The sequence below is a fragment of the Neocloeon triangulifer genome, unplaced genomic scaffold (genome assembly GCF_031216515.1).
Source record: "Neocloeon triangulifer isolate White Clay Creek 2 clone unplaced genomic scaffold, ASM3121651v1 ptg000014l, whole genome shotgun sequence".
In the NCBI taxonomy this organism is placed as follows: domain Eukaryota; kingdom Metazoa; phylum Arthropoda; class Insecta; order Ephemeroptera; family Baetidae; genus Neocloeon; species Neocloeon triangulifer.
This window is the reverse complement of record NW_026775556.1, coordinates 1,777,513-1,792,738: the sequence shown is the minus strand read 5'-3', so window position 1 is coordinate 1,792,738 and position 15,226 is coordinate 1,777,513. Positions and strand designations below refer to the sequence as shown.

Here is a 15,226-nt window from a genome sequence, read left to right as displayed (position 1 = left end):
TCAATTACAACGAGCGTAGGTTTTTTTTTTTTAATTTTATTGTATGTTTCAAAACGTATTATACCGATTATACTTTTTAAGTTCCTACTTGCATAGATAAAGATGCATATTTTTGTTATATCCTTTAGTCCTTTATTTGAAAATGATCGAACGTTGAAAGAATGTAAAGAAGGTGCTAATTAGAATAATCTCTTTTCCTACCTCAGCTCACATGGCAAAGGTAGACAAAATTGTCCAGATGGCACAGAGGTGCACGAAGATCGAAGTCTTCAGTCCAGAGAAAAACGAGGGTCCATCCAAAGTATGCGGGTTCAGCCCCAGCCTGCAAGTCTGTCTGGCTGGAGGATTTTTCGAAGGACTGCCGTTCGACGCTCTTTTTTCTTTCTTGTATTTGAATGGAGCTGATGTCTCCCCTGGCGAAGGTAAACATTCGTGAGATTATTTTATTATTAATATCAAAATTATGCAAAATAACTTGAATTAAATCCGAATCGCTCGATCAAAATAATTAAAAATCCAACATTCATTTGAAAAAATTCACAATTTCGATTTTAGTCTAATGAAATTTGTCCACTTCAGAATTCAGGCATAGAAATCATCACTGAAGAGGACCTTTAAACATTTTGCTTTAAAATTTCAGACCTGACCAGTTTGCTTCTGAAGTCGCGCAAGCTGTTTAGCCAAGGGAGAACTCGGCTCCCTTGCCTTGACGAAGATAAGAAAAGGAAAGAGTCTCTTCTGCAGTTGACTGAACAGCTGGAGATTGCCGTGAAGAAGGTAGACCACCGAGGAGAAGTACTAGACAACTTTGACGTGAAGCGCGAGGAGAATGAGACTTTGATGCAAGAGTTGCGCGCCACCGACCACAACAACAGGTCTGTGGCTGGACAGATCCGGAAGAGGAAGCGCCATCTACAGGAGAGAGAAAAGATCATCCAAGTCAGGGAAGAAGATTGTGATCTTTGGGAAGAGTCTGTGAAAAGTTTAGAGGCACAGGCCCTTGACGAGAGCATTTCTGCAGAGTCGACAGTGTCAGCCGCCAGCGATATTGAGAAGACCCAGATAGTTGAGAGTAAGGCAAAGCGCTGGAGTGTTTGGCCTTTCTGATACAAATTAAACCACGCCCGTTTTTAAATTAGCACAAATTATATTGTATTTTTATTATTTTGATTGAGTTTTCTGGCTCCCTAATTGCAGAGGGTTCAACCCAGGGTCTTTTTGGGGTTTCAATTGATTTTACGTATTACTTGGAAGATGATATTTAATTTAATATTATAAAATGAAAATTTCGTGAAAAAAAATATGACAATTTATATTTCAATCAATTGGCGTCGAGTCCAGCTTGCGCTACTTGAAGGGCGGCGTCGTCTTGCCAGCACCGGCAACCGCCCATTTTGCATTGCCACTGGCGCCACCACACTTGAGGGGGGTTTGAAGACAGGCGCCTTTTTGAGGACCGACCCCTTTTTACTCTTTTTTTATATGCCCGTGCTATCCACGCTGCCCCCACTTTGGTGCGGGCCACTTAATCCAGGCAACAGTCTTCCTAGAAGTCTAGTAGTGGACACTCGCAGAGGACGCCGTCCTTTGACTACTTCTTGCCAAAGCCGTTTTAGCACTCACAAATGCGCGGTGATGACCGCAGACATTCGGTTGCTAAAACAGAAGAATTGTACTTTTCAATCAAAGCTAGCTGTATATTTGAAATATCTGTTAAATTTAACAAAATTTATAGATTTAACAGATGAAAACTTTGCTCAGAAAAATAGTGAAATGCGGCATGTGGCGGCATGTAAAATGATACAATAAATATTTTGTTACATTATCTTAAGCTGCAATATCTGTTCAAATTTAGAAAATTTCCACTCATTGAACAGTTTATAAAATTTGTTCAGTAAAATAAAAATGTAATGAAATACAGCATGTTAAATGATTTAATAATTTACAAATATTTGATGGTATTATTTTGTTCCATTTTTAAAATTTATAATTAATTAACTAATATATATGTAGCTTAATATTATTGAAAATTTTTGTTATGTTTGATGTTTTTATGTAATAATTATAATTTATTTTCAATTTTTACCTAAGAAATACTCTTAATTCTTTAATAAGTGAATATTTGAAGTGATTTGAAGAAGAAAATTATGAAATATGTATTAAATTCACCTCAAATAATATCATAAATAAATCTTCAGCGCGCTTTTATTTGTGAAATATTTTGTAAAACTGCCCTTGGTGTAATTTTATCGTTTCAATTTCGACCGTATGTGTCACTGCTGTCGGAGCCTCCAGCGCCACCGCCATCCGCCATGTTGTTTATTATTGCTAGGCAAGGAGTTTGCTAGGTCATCGTGAATTCGCAAGTGCACCCAAATTTCGACCGAAGAGAAGAGCGGAGCTGAAAAAAGAAGAAAAATTCTACTCAAGTTGCGTGAGTTAATTTTTTGTTATTTTATTCAATAATTCTCTCTTCCAAACCCGTGTTGCGTTCGCGGAATTTGTCTTAATTTCTGTTGGTTGCATCTTGTTGGAGTGTCTCATCTCTCTGCCTTGCTTCCTACTGTCTTCGTCTTTAAGGAATCAGTCAAATTTAGATATTATATTGGTTTTTTAATGCAATTCGATCAAAATCATTTATTCGTGAATCAAATCTCAGGAGGATTATTGTTCTAGGATTAATTTTTATTGCATAATAAATTGCTGAAAAGAAGCAAGCTGAGAAAACTATGTGTTTTATTTTTTCATATCGAGATTTTGTCATCCTGCTGTGATAAAATTATTGGATAATTGCATTTATGTATTTTTAAGCCGTAAAAAACCTCTGTTTTTTTTTCTGGAGACAACATATTACATACATACCAACATGTGAACTCCCTGTTTTGCCTGCCACCTGACTGTGCTGACATGCAGATTTTGCATTTTGCAGGAAAGATGGAAGAGTCGGAGGCCAAGGAAGGTGCTCAGGGCGTTGCCAAAGCTGTGCAGGTGGTGCTGGCTAAGAAGGACCACACTTTCGAGCTGAACAAGCAGGCCCTTGAGGACATTTTGATGCAGGACCATGTCAAAGACCGGCATGTGGTGGTCGTCTCCGTGGCCGGCGCCTTCCGCAAGGGAAAATCCTTTCTGCTGGATTTCTTCCTCAAATACATGAACGCGCAGGTGACCACCTTTCTACGATCTCCAATCTGACATTTGAAATAGCAATTTTATTGCTTGAGAGTGGAATACTTTTTTTGCACATATGGAATAAAAAAAAAAATAATAATAATTTTCTGTGTATATTCCATTCTGTAACCTTCCCGAATTGAACAAGCACGCTCCGGAACGCTTAGTTTGCTCCCTTTTGTCTCCTTTGTGTGTTCACCCCAAAGTGCTTGCAGGGCGCTGAAGACTGGTTGGGCGAGGAAGAATCACCTCTGGACGGTTTTTCGTGGAGAGGAGCCTTGGAAAAAGACACCACTGGCATTCGAATGTGGTCAGAAGTCTTCCTTGTTGATCTTCCCACAGGGGAAAAGGTTTGAAAAATCAAATAATCAGTTCAAGCAAAATTACAATTTTCTGTCAGGTTGCTGTCGTTCTGATGGAAACTGCAGGCGATTTTGACAATGAAATCGCGGTTAGGGAATGCGCCCCTATATTTGCCCTCAGCACCATTTGCAGCTCAGTTCAGATCTACAATTTGTCTCAGAACATCGAAGTTTTTGATCTTCAGCACATGCAGGTCTGCACTATTGCCAAACTGTTGAATAACTAAATTTACAACCATATTATTCATTCAGATCTTCACTGAGTACAGTCAACTGGCCTTCAAAGACTACGTCAACAATCCATTCCAAAAGCTGCAGATTCTAATCGGAGACTGGAGTTACCCTTACGAGGCCAAATACGGTTCCGAGGGAGGACAACAGATCTTTGATCGCAAACTTAAGGTATAGTACTTTTACATGAAAAATGAAATAATTAACAATTGTGCTTAAAAGGTTTTGGCAAAACAACAACCAGAGCTGCACTTGTTGGGAAGGCACATTACGTCATGCTTTAAGGACATCTCCTGCTTCCTGATGCCCCACCCTGGCCTTCAAGTGTCCACCAATCCCAATTTTGATGGCAGGCTAAAAGGTAGGCGCCAAAGTCTACATAGGCCAAAATAATTTATTGAATATTGTTTTGTAGATATAGACACTGATTTCAAACTGCATTTGAGTGTCCTGGTGCCACTGCTGCTGGCACCAGAAAATTTGGTCATAAAAGAGATAGGTGGGCAAAAAGTCAAGGCCAATGAGCTTTTTGAATTCTTCATCAAGTCCTACACTCGGATCTGTAAGGGTAGCGAGTTGCCTGAGCCTCAGCCTATGATGGACCGACTGAAAGGTGCGTAATACTTTCATTTTTCATTATTATTATTATTATTTTTTTTTTAATTTACACAAAGTTAAAGGAAGTAATTTTAGAGATTAATGTTAAAATATTCCAAATTATATATTATGATTTAAAGAATAGTTTTGCGGGAATACGTAGGAAATATAAATGAAAGTATTTTTTGAAAAAAAATTAACTTGTGCGCACTGAGCGCGTGTGATCATGGAAGGTTGTGTTTGAAATTTTAAAGCGCAGAGCGAAAAGTGGGGCTGCCCATTCTTGGTGGTGGCATTAGCCATGGTGTGACTGATAAATCATAATTCAACCGCGAAGCAGGATCGGTTTAACTTCAAAATGGCATTAAACTCACTCTGGCAGTATTTTCTGGAAAGATATTTTTGTATAGTTCAAAGTTGCAATTTTCTGCAATCGTCAATATGGCAACATCCTGGTTCTATAATATGAAGGTATTTCTAATGGCTTTAAATATAATTTTTTTTTACATATATAAATTAACAGAAACATCCATGCAAACGAACCGCGAGTGGTTTAACTTTGTCGAGTGCCATTTCGCCACTCAGCCTCATCTTCTTGTGTCTTGGGAAATTAATTACAGCAAAGCAAAATCAAACCACGAAAATAAGCTTATTTTTTTTAATGAATGAGTAAGCTTTTGGACCAAACTCACAGTTTATAATGCAATGTAAATCGCTTCTCGTCCAGACTGAATGCATAAGGTCAACTCGACGCGTTAAGTTGATAACAAAAATATATACCGGCGATTAAACAAAAACTAATATTTTGATCGGATCAACTTTTGCTACTTTCCAAATCAATAGTTATAATTATGCTAATATGATTTTCTTGGCTGTAAGATAGTGGATTTTTTTACAGCAGTCGTCAACCTTGCTGGGGAGTCTGAAGTGCCCAATCTACAGCAGCAGCAAGCTCAAACTGAGTAAGTATATTTAAATGTATATTTTTCTATAAAATAATATCGACAATTTTACCGCGGTTTTTGCTTGACAAGGAAAAGATGGGAGTCTTTCGGTTCGGATCACTGCAACTGAAGCATCTCCTAACTTAAAAGCGGTTTTTTGGTTATCTCGCAGATTTAATAAGTTCCAAGGAAAATATTTCAAACTTTTACTATACAGAGTTAGCCAAAAAGCTCCACATGAAATTTTAATTTTTAAATAATTTGAAATAATATGTTGGCCTAAGAATGTTCTCGCGGCCTCAAAAAGATGCTGCACAATCCCAATTTTACGCAAGTACCCAAATTTCCCCCACCATTTCACCATAATAGTTTTCACTTGCCGCGCGGCCACAGAAAACGCCGGGAAATGATTGCGTAAACCCTCTGCAACGCCAGGATCACGGTTCTTCCTTTTATTAATGGATATAGAGTTGATCATTTTATTGCAACTTTGTAATGCTGTGCCACACTTAAAGTTTTAATACCGATAATAATTTGAAACTGTGTTGTACAACGTTGTACACCTACAGTGTTTAACAAATACTTCATTCATAATTTGAAACTTTTGAAAGAGATCGAATTTCATGCGTATACCTTAACCACTTTTATCAGCAAATCGATTTCTCTTGACGTTAGCTTGCCAATGTTGAATTACTTGTGCTTTCACTTGCAACAAACAAATGCAGAGCTTTTTTCCTATATGAAGGGGAAAATGAGTTCATCTAATTTCTTTCCACCCAGAGCCTCAGTCTCATGAATTTATTAATAAATCCATGCTCAGTCTATTGTTGCATAATTATATTAAAAAAACCAAGCTACGCAGCGCCGCTGTGCCGCTGAACACCACTGTGAAGCAGCTTGCCTTTTTAGTTAAAAAAAATCAGTCATTTTAGTGCGCATCTCCGTGCGATTTGGCGTTTTTTCGATTCACTCGGACTAAAATGTATGCAAAGGTCTCTTTTCCATTTTTCAACTGACTCCGCGCCGACCAGATTGTTTATTCGACGTGCAGTATTCATTGACTGAGGAAGGATTGTTTTTTTTTTTTTTTTTTTTTTTTTTTTTTTATTGAAAGGCCTAAACATGCTGACAAATGCATGCCTGATTGTGAGTCTCATTTAAAAAAAATGTTTTTCGTGCTTTTAATTTATTAAAAATTGATTTGGCCTGTTTTCCATTTAAATTCGTTCCAAATCGATCAAAAAAATTATAATTTGGATACACTATGCTAAAAATGTAAATATCACTGTCGGAACTGTCAGTCTGTTTCATATAATATACTCACTACTGCAGCCATTCAGAGAAGCCTTTTTGCATAAAATTTCTTTCAAACTCTCTGCGTAAAAAATTTATGACTTTTCGACACTTTTCGAGCATGGTGAAATGGCGTGCTTATATGAGTTTATAATGAGAGTTAATCATACGAGACACGTTTATTTTGCGCCAATGGAAATTTGAGCAACCCGGGTCAATTGATTTTTCAGAAACGGAAATATAATTGACACAAATCTTGCAGGGAAAGCGGCAGCTCAGGACATGTTCTTATTTTATTTCAGTGGTAAACATTTTTGAATCGGAGAAAAAATTTCAAGGTAAACTTTCAAATTTAACTTTGTATGCAAAAGAAGAATATTTATTCTGATATTCCTATTGTCAATCTATTGCGAAGGAGGTCCTATTTTTTTTGCAAATAATTTCGCAGCAGTCAAAATTTGTGGTAAAATGTTCATCTGAATTTTGGTATTTTGAATTATAGATCCAATGAAGTGAGGCCAGTGAGGCCGTGGATAAGAGTCAAATCCAAGCTCAACAGGAATATGATGTACGTGCCAGTGCTTGATGGACTTATATTTGGTATCTACGAAAAGAAAACAGAAAATTCAAAGATCTTCAAATGCTCTCAAGCAAAAAGTATGTATGCACTATTTTACATCACTCCCTTTAACAACTTTTGGTTCTTACAGCAACTGGTTGCCCTGCCACTGTAGAAACAGACTGCGAGTTAAAATTCTATTTGATTGACCCAGCAACTACAGCTGTACACACCTGCAACCAAATCAAATCTAAGCAAATAACTTCAGAGAAGGATCAAGGTGAAGAAAATGCAAACCTGGAGGAAAGGAACAAACAGAAGGAGAAAACAAGCACCCAGCTGGGCAAGAGACAGTCGACGGAGGACGACGAAGTCCCCACCAAAGTTCCCAACATGAATGCAGCCAAAAATGAGTGAGAAGTTCTTATATTATGTGACTTAATTTTATTTTCCTAACCATTTGAAAAGTGGATAAATAAAAATCTCAACTAAATGTCATTTTAAATTAAAATATCTAAATTTTGTCTTAGGGAATAAGATATTTGAGCATTTAGGGATGACTTGGCTTTTGAATTTGTTTATTTTTAGAGTAAATATTGTAATTTTGACAGCAGTCGCTGAAGGTACTTTGTCGAACGCTTTTGCCCTGTAGAGGAAATTTACGAGAAAATATGCGCCGTGTGTTTAATTGTGCTGTCCACTCGATGATCAATTTCGTAAAAGCATAGCGACTTGGCAGCAGGCAAGTCATGTTGGGGATAATTTTCTAAAGGGCGGACGGCCGGCCCTTAGTGCAAGCTGAGCACCTGAGAAAAGGGGTGCTGCACGTCTCTTCCTACGCGGCCAAGAAAACTTAAGAAAAAGCGACTACTAATGAGGCAGAGTTGCCAAAATTCTGCTGCCTAGATGATTTTCGGCTGGAAGAAAGTCTGTTTTACTTAGACGGACTATATAGCTTTCAAATAATTACTGCAACAATTATGAGGATTTTTCTACCAAATCCAGAAAATCTTATATTAATAGCAGCAAAATTGCTGAGCAACCAAATGTGGCAGTGCCTCACCTCTAACGCAAATGGAAAAATCTTTCCCTATATATCGTGAGAGGTCACAATTTAACGGGGTCAGCGGCGGAGAGCTGATGCCCCTCTAGCGCTCTACATGTAATTTAAAAACCGGTAAAAACAAATTAATATTTCTTTTAACTTATAATCTTCATCATTTAAAAAAAAGGTGTAAAAATTAATTAGTGGTTTGCTCTATTAATATAACATCAAAATAGTCACTTTGTGAACTCATAAATCATATTGCACCCCATTGAATTTTTTAATTAAGTCAAAGTGACTTTATGTCTTTGCAGCAGAGTGTTATTTAACTCGTTTGCACAAATTTATGATGAGCGCTTTGTTTTTGGTCCAGAATGGCTTCTAAATTGTCAACAACTTTATATATAATTATTATAAAAGCTATCTTGAAAACTCCCATTATATTAAGCACACTTAATATATGATTTTCGCAGGTTGATTTGAGTAAATTTTGGGATGTGTAAGACGAAGAGGGCCACCAGTCTATTCATATCAACAAACGCGCGCGTGCCAAGATTTGAATCACACGCACACTTTATTTGAGCCACTTAGGGAGAAAATTTAAATGCTAAAAATTCAGATATTTGCTGTCAGGAAATTAAATGTATAAGAAATTTTTCTTGAAATGTTGGAAATTTTTTTATTAATTAGAAAAAATATTTTTTGTCAGAAATCTGAATCAGGAAGATGCAAAAATTAATGTTTTATTATTTATTAATCATATTACACATATTTGAGCTGTTTTGGCACTATATGAATTTTTACTTGTTTAAAGATCCAATGTGAACACCGAAAATTGATATAACTTTTGCTCCAGGTATTATAGAAAAAAACCATCTCGCCGTTTTTTGATATTATGTTATTTATAATTTAGAAATAATTAATTTTTGGCCATATTTCTTTTTAAAATTCCTCTATTAAAATACAGACACTTTGGCAGCATTTTCAAGCAGGGTGTCTTTGCTTCAAATCCTTCAGACAGCCAGCACGTGCACCATTTCGGTTGAAGTACATACAAAGAAAGCTTCAAACCAGGTGGGAGGCAGAGTGCCACAAAACCTTGTATACTTTGGATAAATTTAGAGTGGATTCAATCAAGAAAAACTAAAAAATAAATTATGTGCAAATACTCTGAGTTAAGCATAATATAGTTTGTGCTTGTTTCCAATTTTTTTAAAAGACACACACGGCTTTATTTGCGCACTTACTACTGACCACTAATCTGGACTTTAATTAGTCTTATCTATTTTTGTAAATCAAAAGACCAGGATTGAGAACATAATATTTATGCTCCTTAGGTAGCACAAAAGATCGGAAGAATGAATTCATTTTGTTGGTAGTTATTGATTCCCATAGGCGCGCGCCGTCCATTGCGCTGCTGCAGTAGATCCATCAAAGGCAAAAAAGGCGCAAAACTATTGAACTTAAAGTAGCCTTAATTATAGTCTTCGCTGAGTCAAAAGAACAAGATTTTGAGATTATTCCCTTTATTTTGATCATTTTTCCAAGTCTAAAGAATCTACATATCAATTTGGCAAAAAATAATTTTTTTATTTTTACAGTTTTAATCAACAACAATAGAAATTTTTTAAACTGTTTTATGAATTTAAAAAAATGGGGTAAGATTCACATATAATTATTAGTGACAAAATCGCGCGGTGCGATTTCCCTGTTAAAAATTATTATTTAAAATTTTTTAGATAAATCTTTATAACTCTTATTTTTCCCGATTCAGAAATGGGTTTTTCTATTTAATACACTGCGTCCATCACTGTACCCGCACGTCAAGGAGATGCTACAAATAAATTTTCGTGAAAATCGGATAATTTATAAAAATTTCTAATAAGCAGTTTTTCTTAATGAAAAAAAAAACTAAATTTGAAACTGACCTGATTCCTAGCTCTTGTTTATTTATATTTAAAAATAAAATTTTTATTTTAGATCTTTACTTCTTAAACTGTTTGAAAAAGATGATACCAAAAATTTCGTGGATAGTTTGGTGAAACATCTGCCGGTCATTTTTAACTACTGAAAAAACTACGCAGGACAAATTTACATTGGCAACACCGCTTTGCCAGCTATTTTTCCCGTAAGCAATACGATCTGATAAATTGTTCCAGGTTAAGTATAGATGCGGGGTTGAATATAGTTTCGCCATTCACGGTCTCAACCGTTTTTGGTGCCCCCACATGCATGACACCGTTAGTTCGAAGGGGCAAAAAGCGTGCGTCGGTGGGTCTGATTTACGCGATTTGTGCACCGGAAGGCCATCCGCGAGCGCACTCGCTTTAGTGCCCCCTGGATTTATGAGGCAGGCAGCCCGCCGGTCTCATATTTGCATGTGACTCGATGTGAAATATTGCGCTGTAAAGTTCGATTCAATGGGCGCGCTGATGAGGTTCGCTCGCTCTCGCAAGCTCACCAGCATTTACGATCGCAGGGCATTCAAGGAAATCGAGTCGCCCCAAAGCAAAAAATCACGACATAAAAAAATGGCAGAATGTGTTCAGGGCAGAAAAAAAAATGCAGCCCCTCAATCTTATTATGCCCAAGGCCTTTCACACCCACAAGTTTTTAGTCCTTATTAAAAATTTGCATTTTATTATTAAAATTAAATTATCAAAAGTACCAACTATCAAATTTCCGAGAAATGGCTGGAAATTCCGCGAAGAAACCCCAAAAACAACCAGGTGGTAGAATTTCTGAACCCTGAACCGAGGGAGTTAGAAATCGCATTCGATAATTAATAAAAATGCAATGAAATTTTTGCTAATTTAGACATGGACGTTGTTTAATTCAAATCAGAATTGCCAAAAGCACCAGCGCTTCGCGGGACTGCAGTCAGTTGATTCATCTGCTCGGGTGTTCTTTTCTCTTTTCAAATCCTCCTCTTGAGTGGCAACAACCTTTTCCCTGATGTTAAGCTGCTCCTCGCTCTCCTCCAGCCGCCGCCTAGTCTCGATGAGGTGCTCAGTCAGCAACCTGTTGTTCTGGTTTCTGACGCGCAACTCCTCTTCCTTCTTCTCCAAACCATCACGTTGAATTTTGTATAAAATTGATTCTTTCTCCAATTCCGTCATTTTGTTAACTACGTCCCTCAACTGCTCCAGCAATTCGTTCTTTTTCCTTTCTTGTTGCTCGTACTGAGACACAACTTCAAGCAAAGTCTCGGAAGGCATTTTTTTAAATTTTGCTTTGATAATTTAGAAAAGATAAAAACAGACGACTTGACTCAAAAATTCCTTGCTAACAACAATTAATCTATTTCAAATCTAATGATTTAAAAGTTGATTGTTGGTGGAAAACGGTTTTAAGGGTTATTTCAAACTAAACAATGCATATTTTTCATCTGATTAGCAATGACAACTTTATTCCAAATTTATTAAAATTGATTAAAAGTTCATTAATTATATAAAATTAAAAATAAATTACATTTTACGCGAAACGGTATAATTTTTTTTTAAGAACTTATAAAGAACAAAGAAACCACTCGGAACGGGAAATAATTTAAGTTAGTACTTTTAATTAAACGCCTTTTACGTGGAATTACGTTCCGAGACGCGAGATACTGAGACAAAACCAGTTAGTCAAAAGTACTAATTTAAATTTTTTTCTTTTAATTTCGCAAATTTTCTTGATTTATAAATATGGTGAATATTCTTATTAATTATAACATAATGTCTGAAAATCAGAGTGGAAGCAGCATCATTAAAACTGTCCAATCCTTTTAAATCAAATGAACGGTCTTCAATTTTTGTTTTACCGATATACTGCTTTGAAATATATTATATTAGGTCAGCAAAAATTCCTGAAGCAAGCGTTTTATTATGCTGCGGGCATGTTTGACGGTTGTGATGCTTCTTTATTTTAATATTGTAATTTTTTTACAGAAACGCACAAGCGTTGATGCGTTCATTGTAAAGAATCCATTACTCCAAAGCGAGTATACAGACATGTTATAGGCACAGTATTGTTAAAAATCATGTATTTAGGGGCGGCGGAACCTGTAGCCGATTCCCAAATCTGGCCTACTCTTAATGTTAGCTCTCTCTCTTGTATTAAATAATCGAAATAATCTATAAAATAACTAACGCGGCAACCCGCGAGACGCCGATGTCGCGCGGGTTGCCCACTAATTTATTCAGCAGTCGCGTTGCGCCTGAAAAATTCAACTCGATAAACGCTCTTGAAACGTCGCTTTCATAAGCGCGGCAGGAGCGAAAAGTGCGCTCTGCCCATTCTTGGTGGGGGTATTGGCCATGGTATCACTCAACTAAAAGTATAATCCAACCGTGAAGCAAAATCGGTTTAATTGCACAATGTAATTGGATCACGCATTCAAATTTGGCAGTTTTTTCTTGGTAGACATAAAATTGTATGAAGTTCAAAGTTGCATATTCACTTGGTCATTCAAGCTAGCAACTTTCCTGGTTCTATAATACAATGGCATTTCTAATGGGTTTAGGGTTATCAATTTCTTATTAGAACTCAATTGAAAAATCCGCGCAGATTTACTGAGAGTAGCTCTGCGTCCTCTCCTTTGTGCCTAAAAAAACAAAAACAAAAAAAAGATTGGGCAAAAAAAATTGCACATTTTGCTGGCCAAACGCGTTTGGTCTAAGCTTTTGGACTGAACGCACTTCGTAAATGAAATGGAAATCGCTTCTCGTAAAGACTGAACTCATTCAGACAAAGCGTTTTTGAGCCGAATGCATTCGGTCAACTCGTCGCCTTTAGTCAACAAAATTCAACAACAAATATGAAATTAGCGATAAATTTAATTGCTAGCCAATAATATCATGATATTTTGCGTCTTTAAATACCAGCAAATTTCGATGCTGTGATTTTTCTTGACAGTGATGTAATGGATTTTTGTTACAGTGCCCAACGCAAGTGCCACTGAGCTGCCAGATTCTCCAAGGGACACTACTGTTGATGAGTAAGTACTTTTAAATATAAATTATTGTAAAAGGCTTTAAGAATATGCAGTCCTCTCCGAAGTAAAAAGCTCTTTTTGGTTATCTCGCATCAGTTTTTAGGTCCAATGAACTCCATTGAAAACCTTCTACCTAAAACTATTTTAAACGGTTTTAAATTGGAGAATAAGATCAAAGATAATTTTCAAATTGAGCTTAAAGAATTTTTTTTTATATTTACCCTGATACTCCATTTATAAGAAGATAGCTATTTTTTTTGCAAATTATTACAAATGTGCAGTAAAATTCTCAAAGACACCTCTTTCATGTGAGGACAGGGACACAGCTAAAGTTGGATTTTAAATTTCAGATCCATTGGGGTGGGGCCAGAGATGACCAAATGGCCAGCGAAACGCGTGAGGAACAGGAATATGAATTACGTGCCAGAGCTTGATGGACATTTGTTTGGTATTCACTGTGGATCAAGTAAAAATTTGGACACAAAAGGTCTTTAAATGCTCTCAAAGAAAAAGTATAAAATATACAGTGTAATTTACATTATACTTTATTGTAACAAATTTTGGTTCTCTTACAGCAAAGGGCTGCCTTGCCAAGGTAGAAACAAACTTCCAAGTAGAATTCTACCGCAAGGACCCAGCAACAGCTGTACACACATGCAAACAAGAGAAGTTTGAGCCACAAATTTTAGAAGAGATGCAAGCCAAAAGACAGGCAAAGCTGGAGGAAAGGAGGGAGAACGCAAGCACTGCCAAAGACCGTCTGCGCAAAAGACGGAACCCTGACGCAGAGTCGGACAAGGTCCACACAAAGGTGGCCAACCTGGACAATGACTCAAGAAAAGTAAGGAGTTTAAATCACATATTTATTCAAGCAATATTTAGTTTGAGCCATACATTTTATTAAGAATTGCTAAACTTCGTTGTGCGAGCTTTTCCGACAGGCCTTAAGCCAGTTCATGAGGTTATGCCTGAGAATTGTATAAGCAGGTGACCGGCGCAATTTGCTACCTGTGAAAACTCCCTTCTTGTTGTAATAGTAATAAAAAAGAATTGCGTCAAAATGTGTCAGACAGTTATGTTAGAGAGCTAAAATTTGAAAATTGAGGAAAACTCAAGCTGTTAATTGTTTGACCGTTTTGAATTGCCAAAAATGAAATTGAAGAAAAATAATGTATTTTGCCTGAAATGAGGAAAATATTATTTGGGGTACCTTATTGTCTTCATAGTGAAGTTGCAACTTCCGAACTGAAACTAAATCCCTCTTGCAATTAATTAATTGACCTTTGAATTTTAGCTTTGCCTGATAAATTTTTCGCCAATATTAGATCTTTTTTAAATGAAGCAGAATAATTAGGATAATTAGAACAAGAAATATAAAATTGTTTCTTTTTTTTGTGATATCGCAAACGCCCTCCAGATGAGCGGAGTGCTGAAACATTGGAAGTTGTGTTAAAGACTGCCATCAAGTAAAAAACCGGACGCAAACTGCAAAAGCGGTCAGAAAACTGAAGCCATCCTGTGGCTCCTCCAGCAGCAAGCAGCTTAAACCGCGGCTGCCCAGCTCTTTCACAACACCACTTCAGGCCGCCTCCTCCTCTGATGCACGCTATGACAGTACCAGGAGCGCAGCAAGTTGTCCACTTCGCTGGCGCAACTGCTCAGCAGCGCACCACGGCCAGTTCTCCACCTCAAATGGGGACACGCACCAGCAGAGAAGAATGCGGCTGGAGCACACCCAGCTCAACAGCAGAAAGATTTCACACAAAGGGCCAGTGCACAGTAAAGTCGCCAACAGCACTCCTAAAACCCCAAACCAGTTGGAAAGTTAAAAAGAAATCGAATATTTGCCTTTTTAGCACAAGATGAGCAAACCAATGAGGCGCCGCCGCACAAAAAGTCGTCCATCAAGTGGCATCAGCAGCCAGCACCTTTGCCTTTAATTTGTCCACCTCCAAACACCGTCAACAGTTTGAGGCAGTCCAACCTGACAAAGAAGGAGCACCGAAGGCCACCGCGTCCCGCTAACTTGGTTTGGTGGGCACGCCCGTGTCA

General features: G+C 37.2%; 2 protein-coding genes across 3 annotated transcripts; both read left to right on the top strand.

Annotated features, from left to right (window-relative positions):
* The first annotated feature begins 212 nt into the window (after nucleotides 1-212).
* On the top strand, nucleotides 213-1,107 carry LOC132201521 (uncharacterized). The gene is made up of 2 exons (XM_059627731.1): nucleotides 213-422; nucleotides 641-1,107. Exons 1-2 carry the CDS (start codon nucleotides 239-241, stop codon nucleotides 1,105-1,107), a joined length of 651 nt encoding a protein of 216 aa, XP_059483714.1. The 5' UTR covers nucleotides 213-238.
* A 1,202-nt stretch (nucleotides 1,108-2,309) lies between these two features.
* Nucleotides 2,310-13,156, top strand: LOC132200203 (atlastin-like). Of its 2 annotated transcripts, none has more exons than XM_059625475.1 (11): nucleotides 2,310-2,434; nucleotides 2,930-3,162; nucleotides 3,384-3,518; nucleotides 3,569-3,724; nucleotides 3,783-3,932; nucleotides 3,984-4,122; nucleotides 4,177-4,374; nucleotides 5,260-5,320; nucleotides 7,098-7,252; nucleotides 7,306-7,567; nucleotides 13,120-13,156. In XM_059625475.1, exons 2-11 carry the CDS (start codon nucleotides 2,935-2,937, stop codon nucleotides 13,139-13,141), a joined length of 1,506 nt encoding a protein of 501 aa, XP_059481458.1. In that variant the 5' UTR covers nucleotides 2,310-2,434; nucleotides 2,930-2,934; the 3' UTR covers nucleotides 13,142-13,156. The 2 variants fall into 2 exon arrangements, with proteins under 2 accessions (XP_059481458.1, XP_059481456.1); XM_059625473.1 differs by having other exon boundaries at nucleotides 5,257-5,320.
* The last annotated feature ends 2,070 nt before the right edge of the window (nucleotides 13,157-15,226 follow it).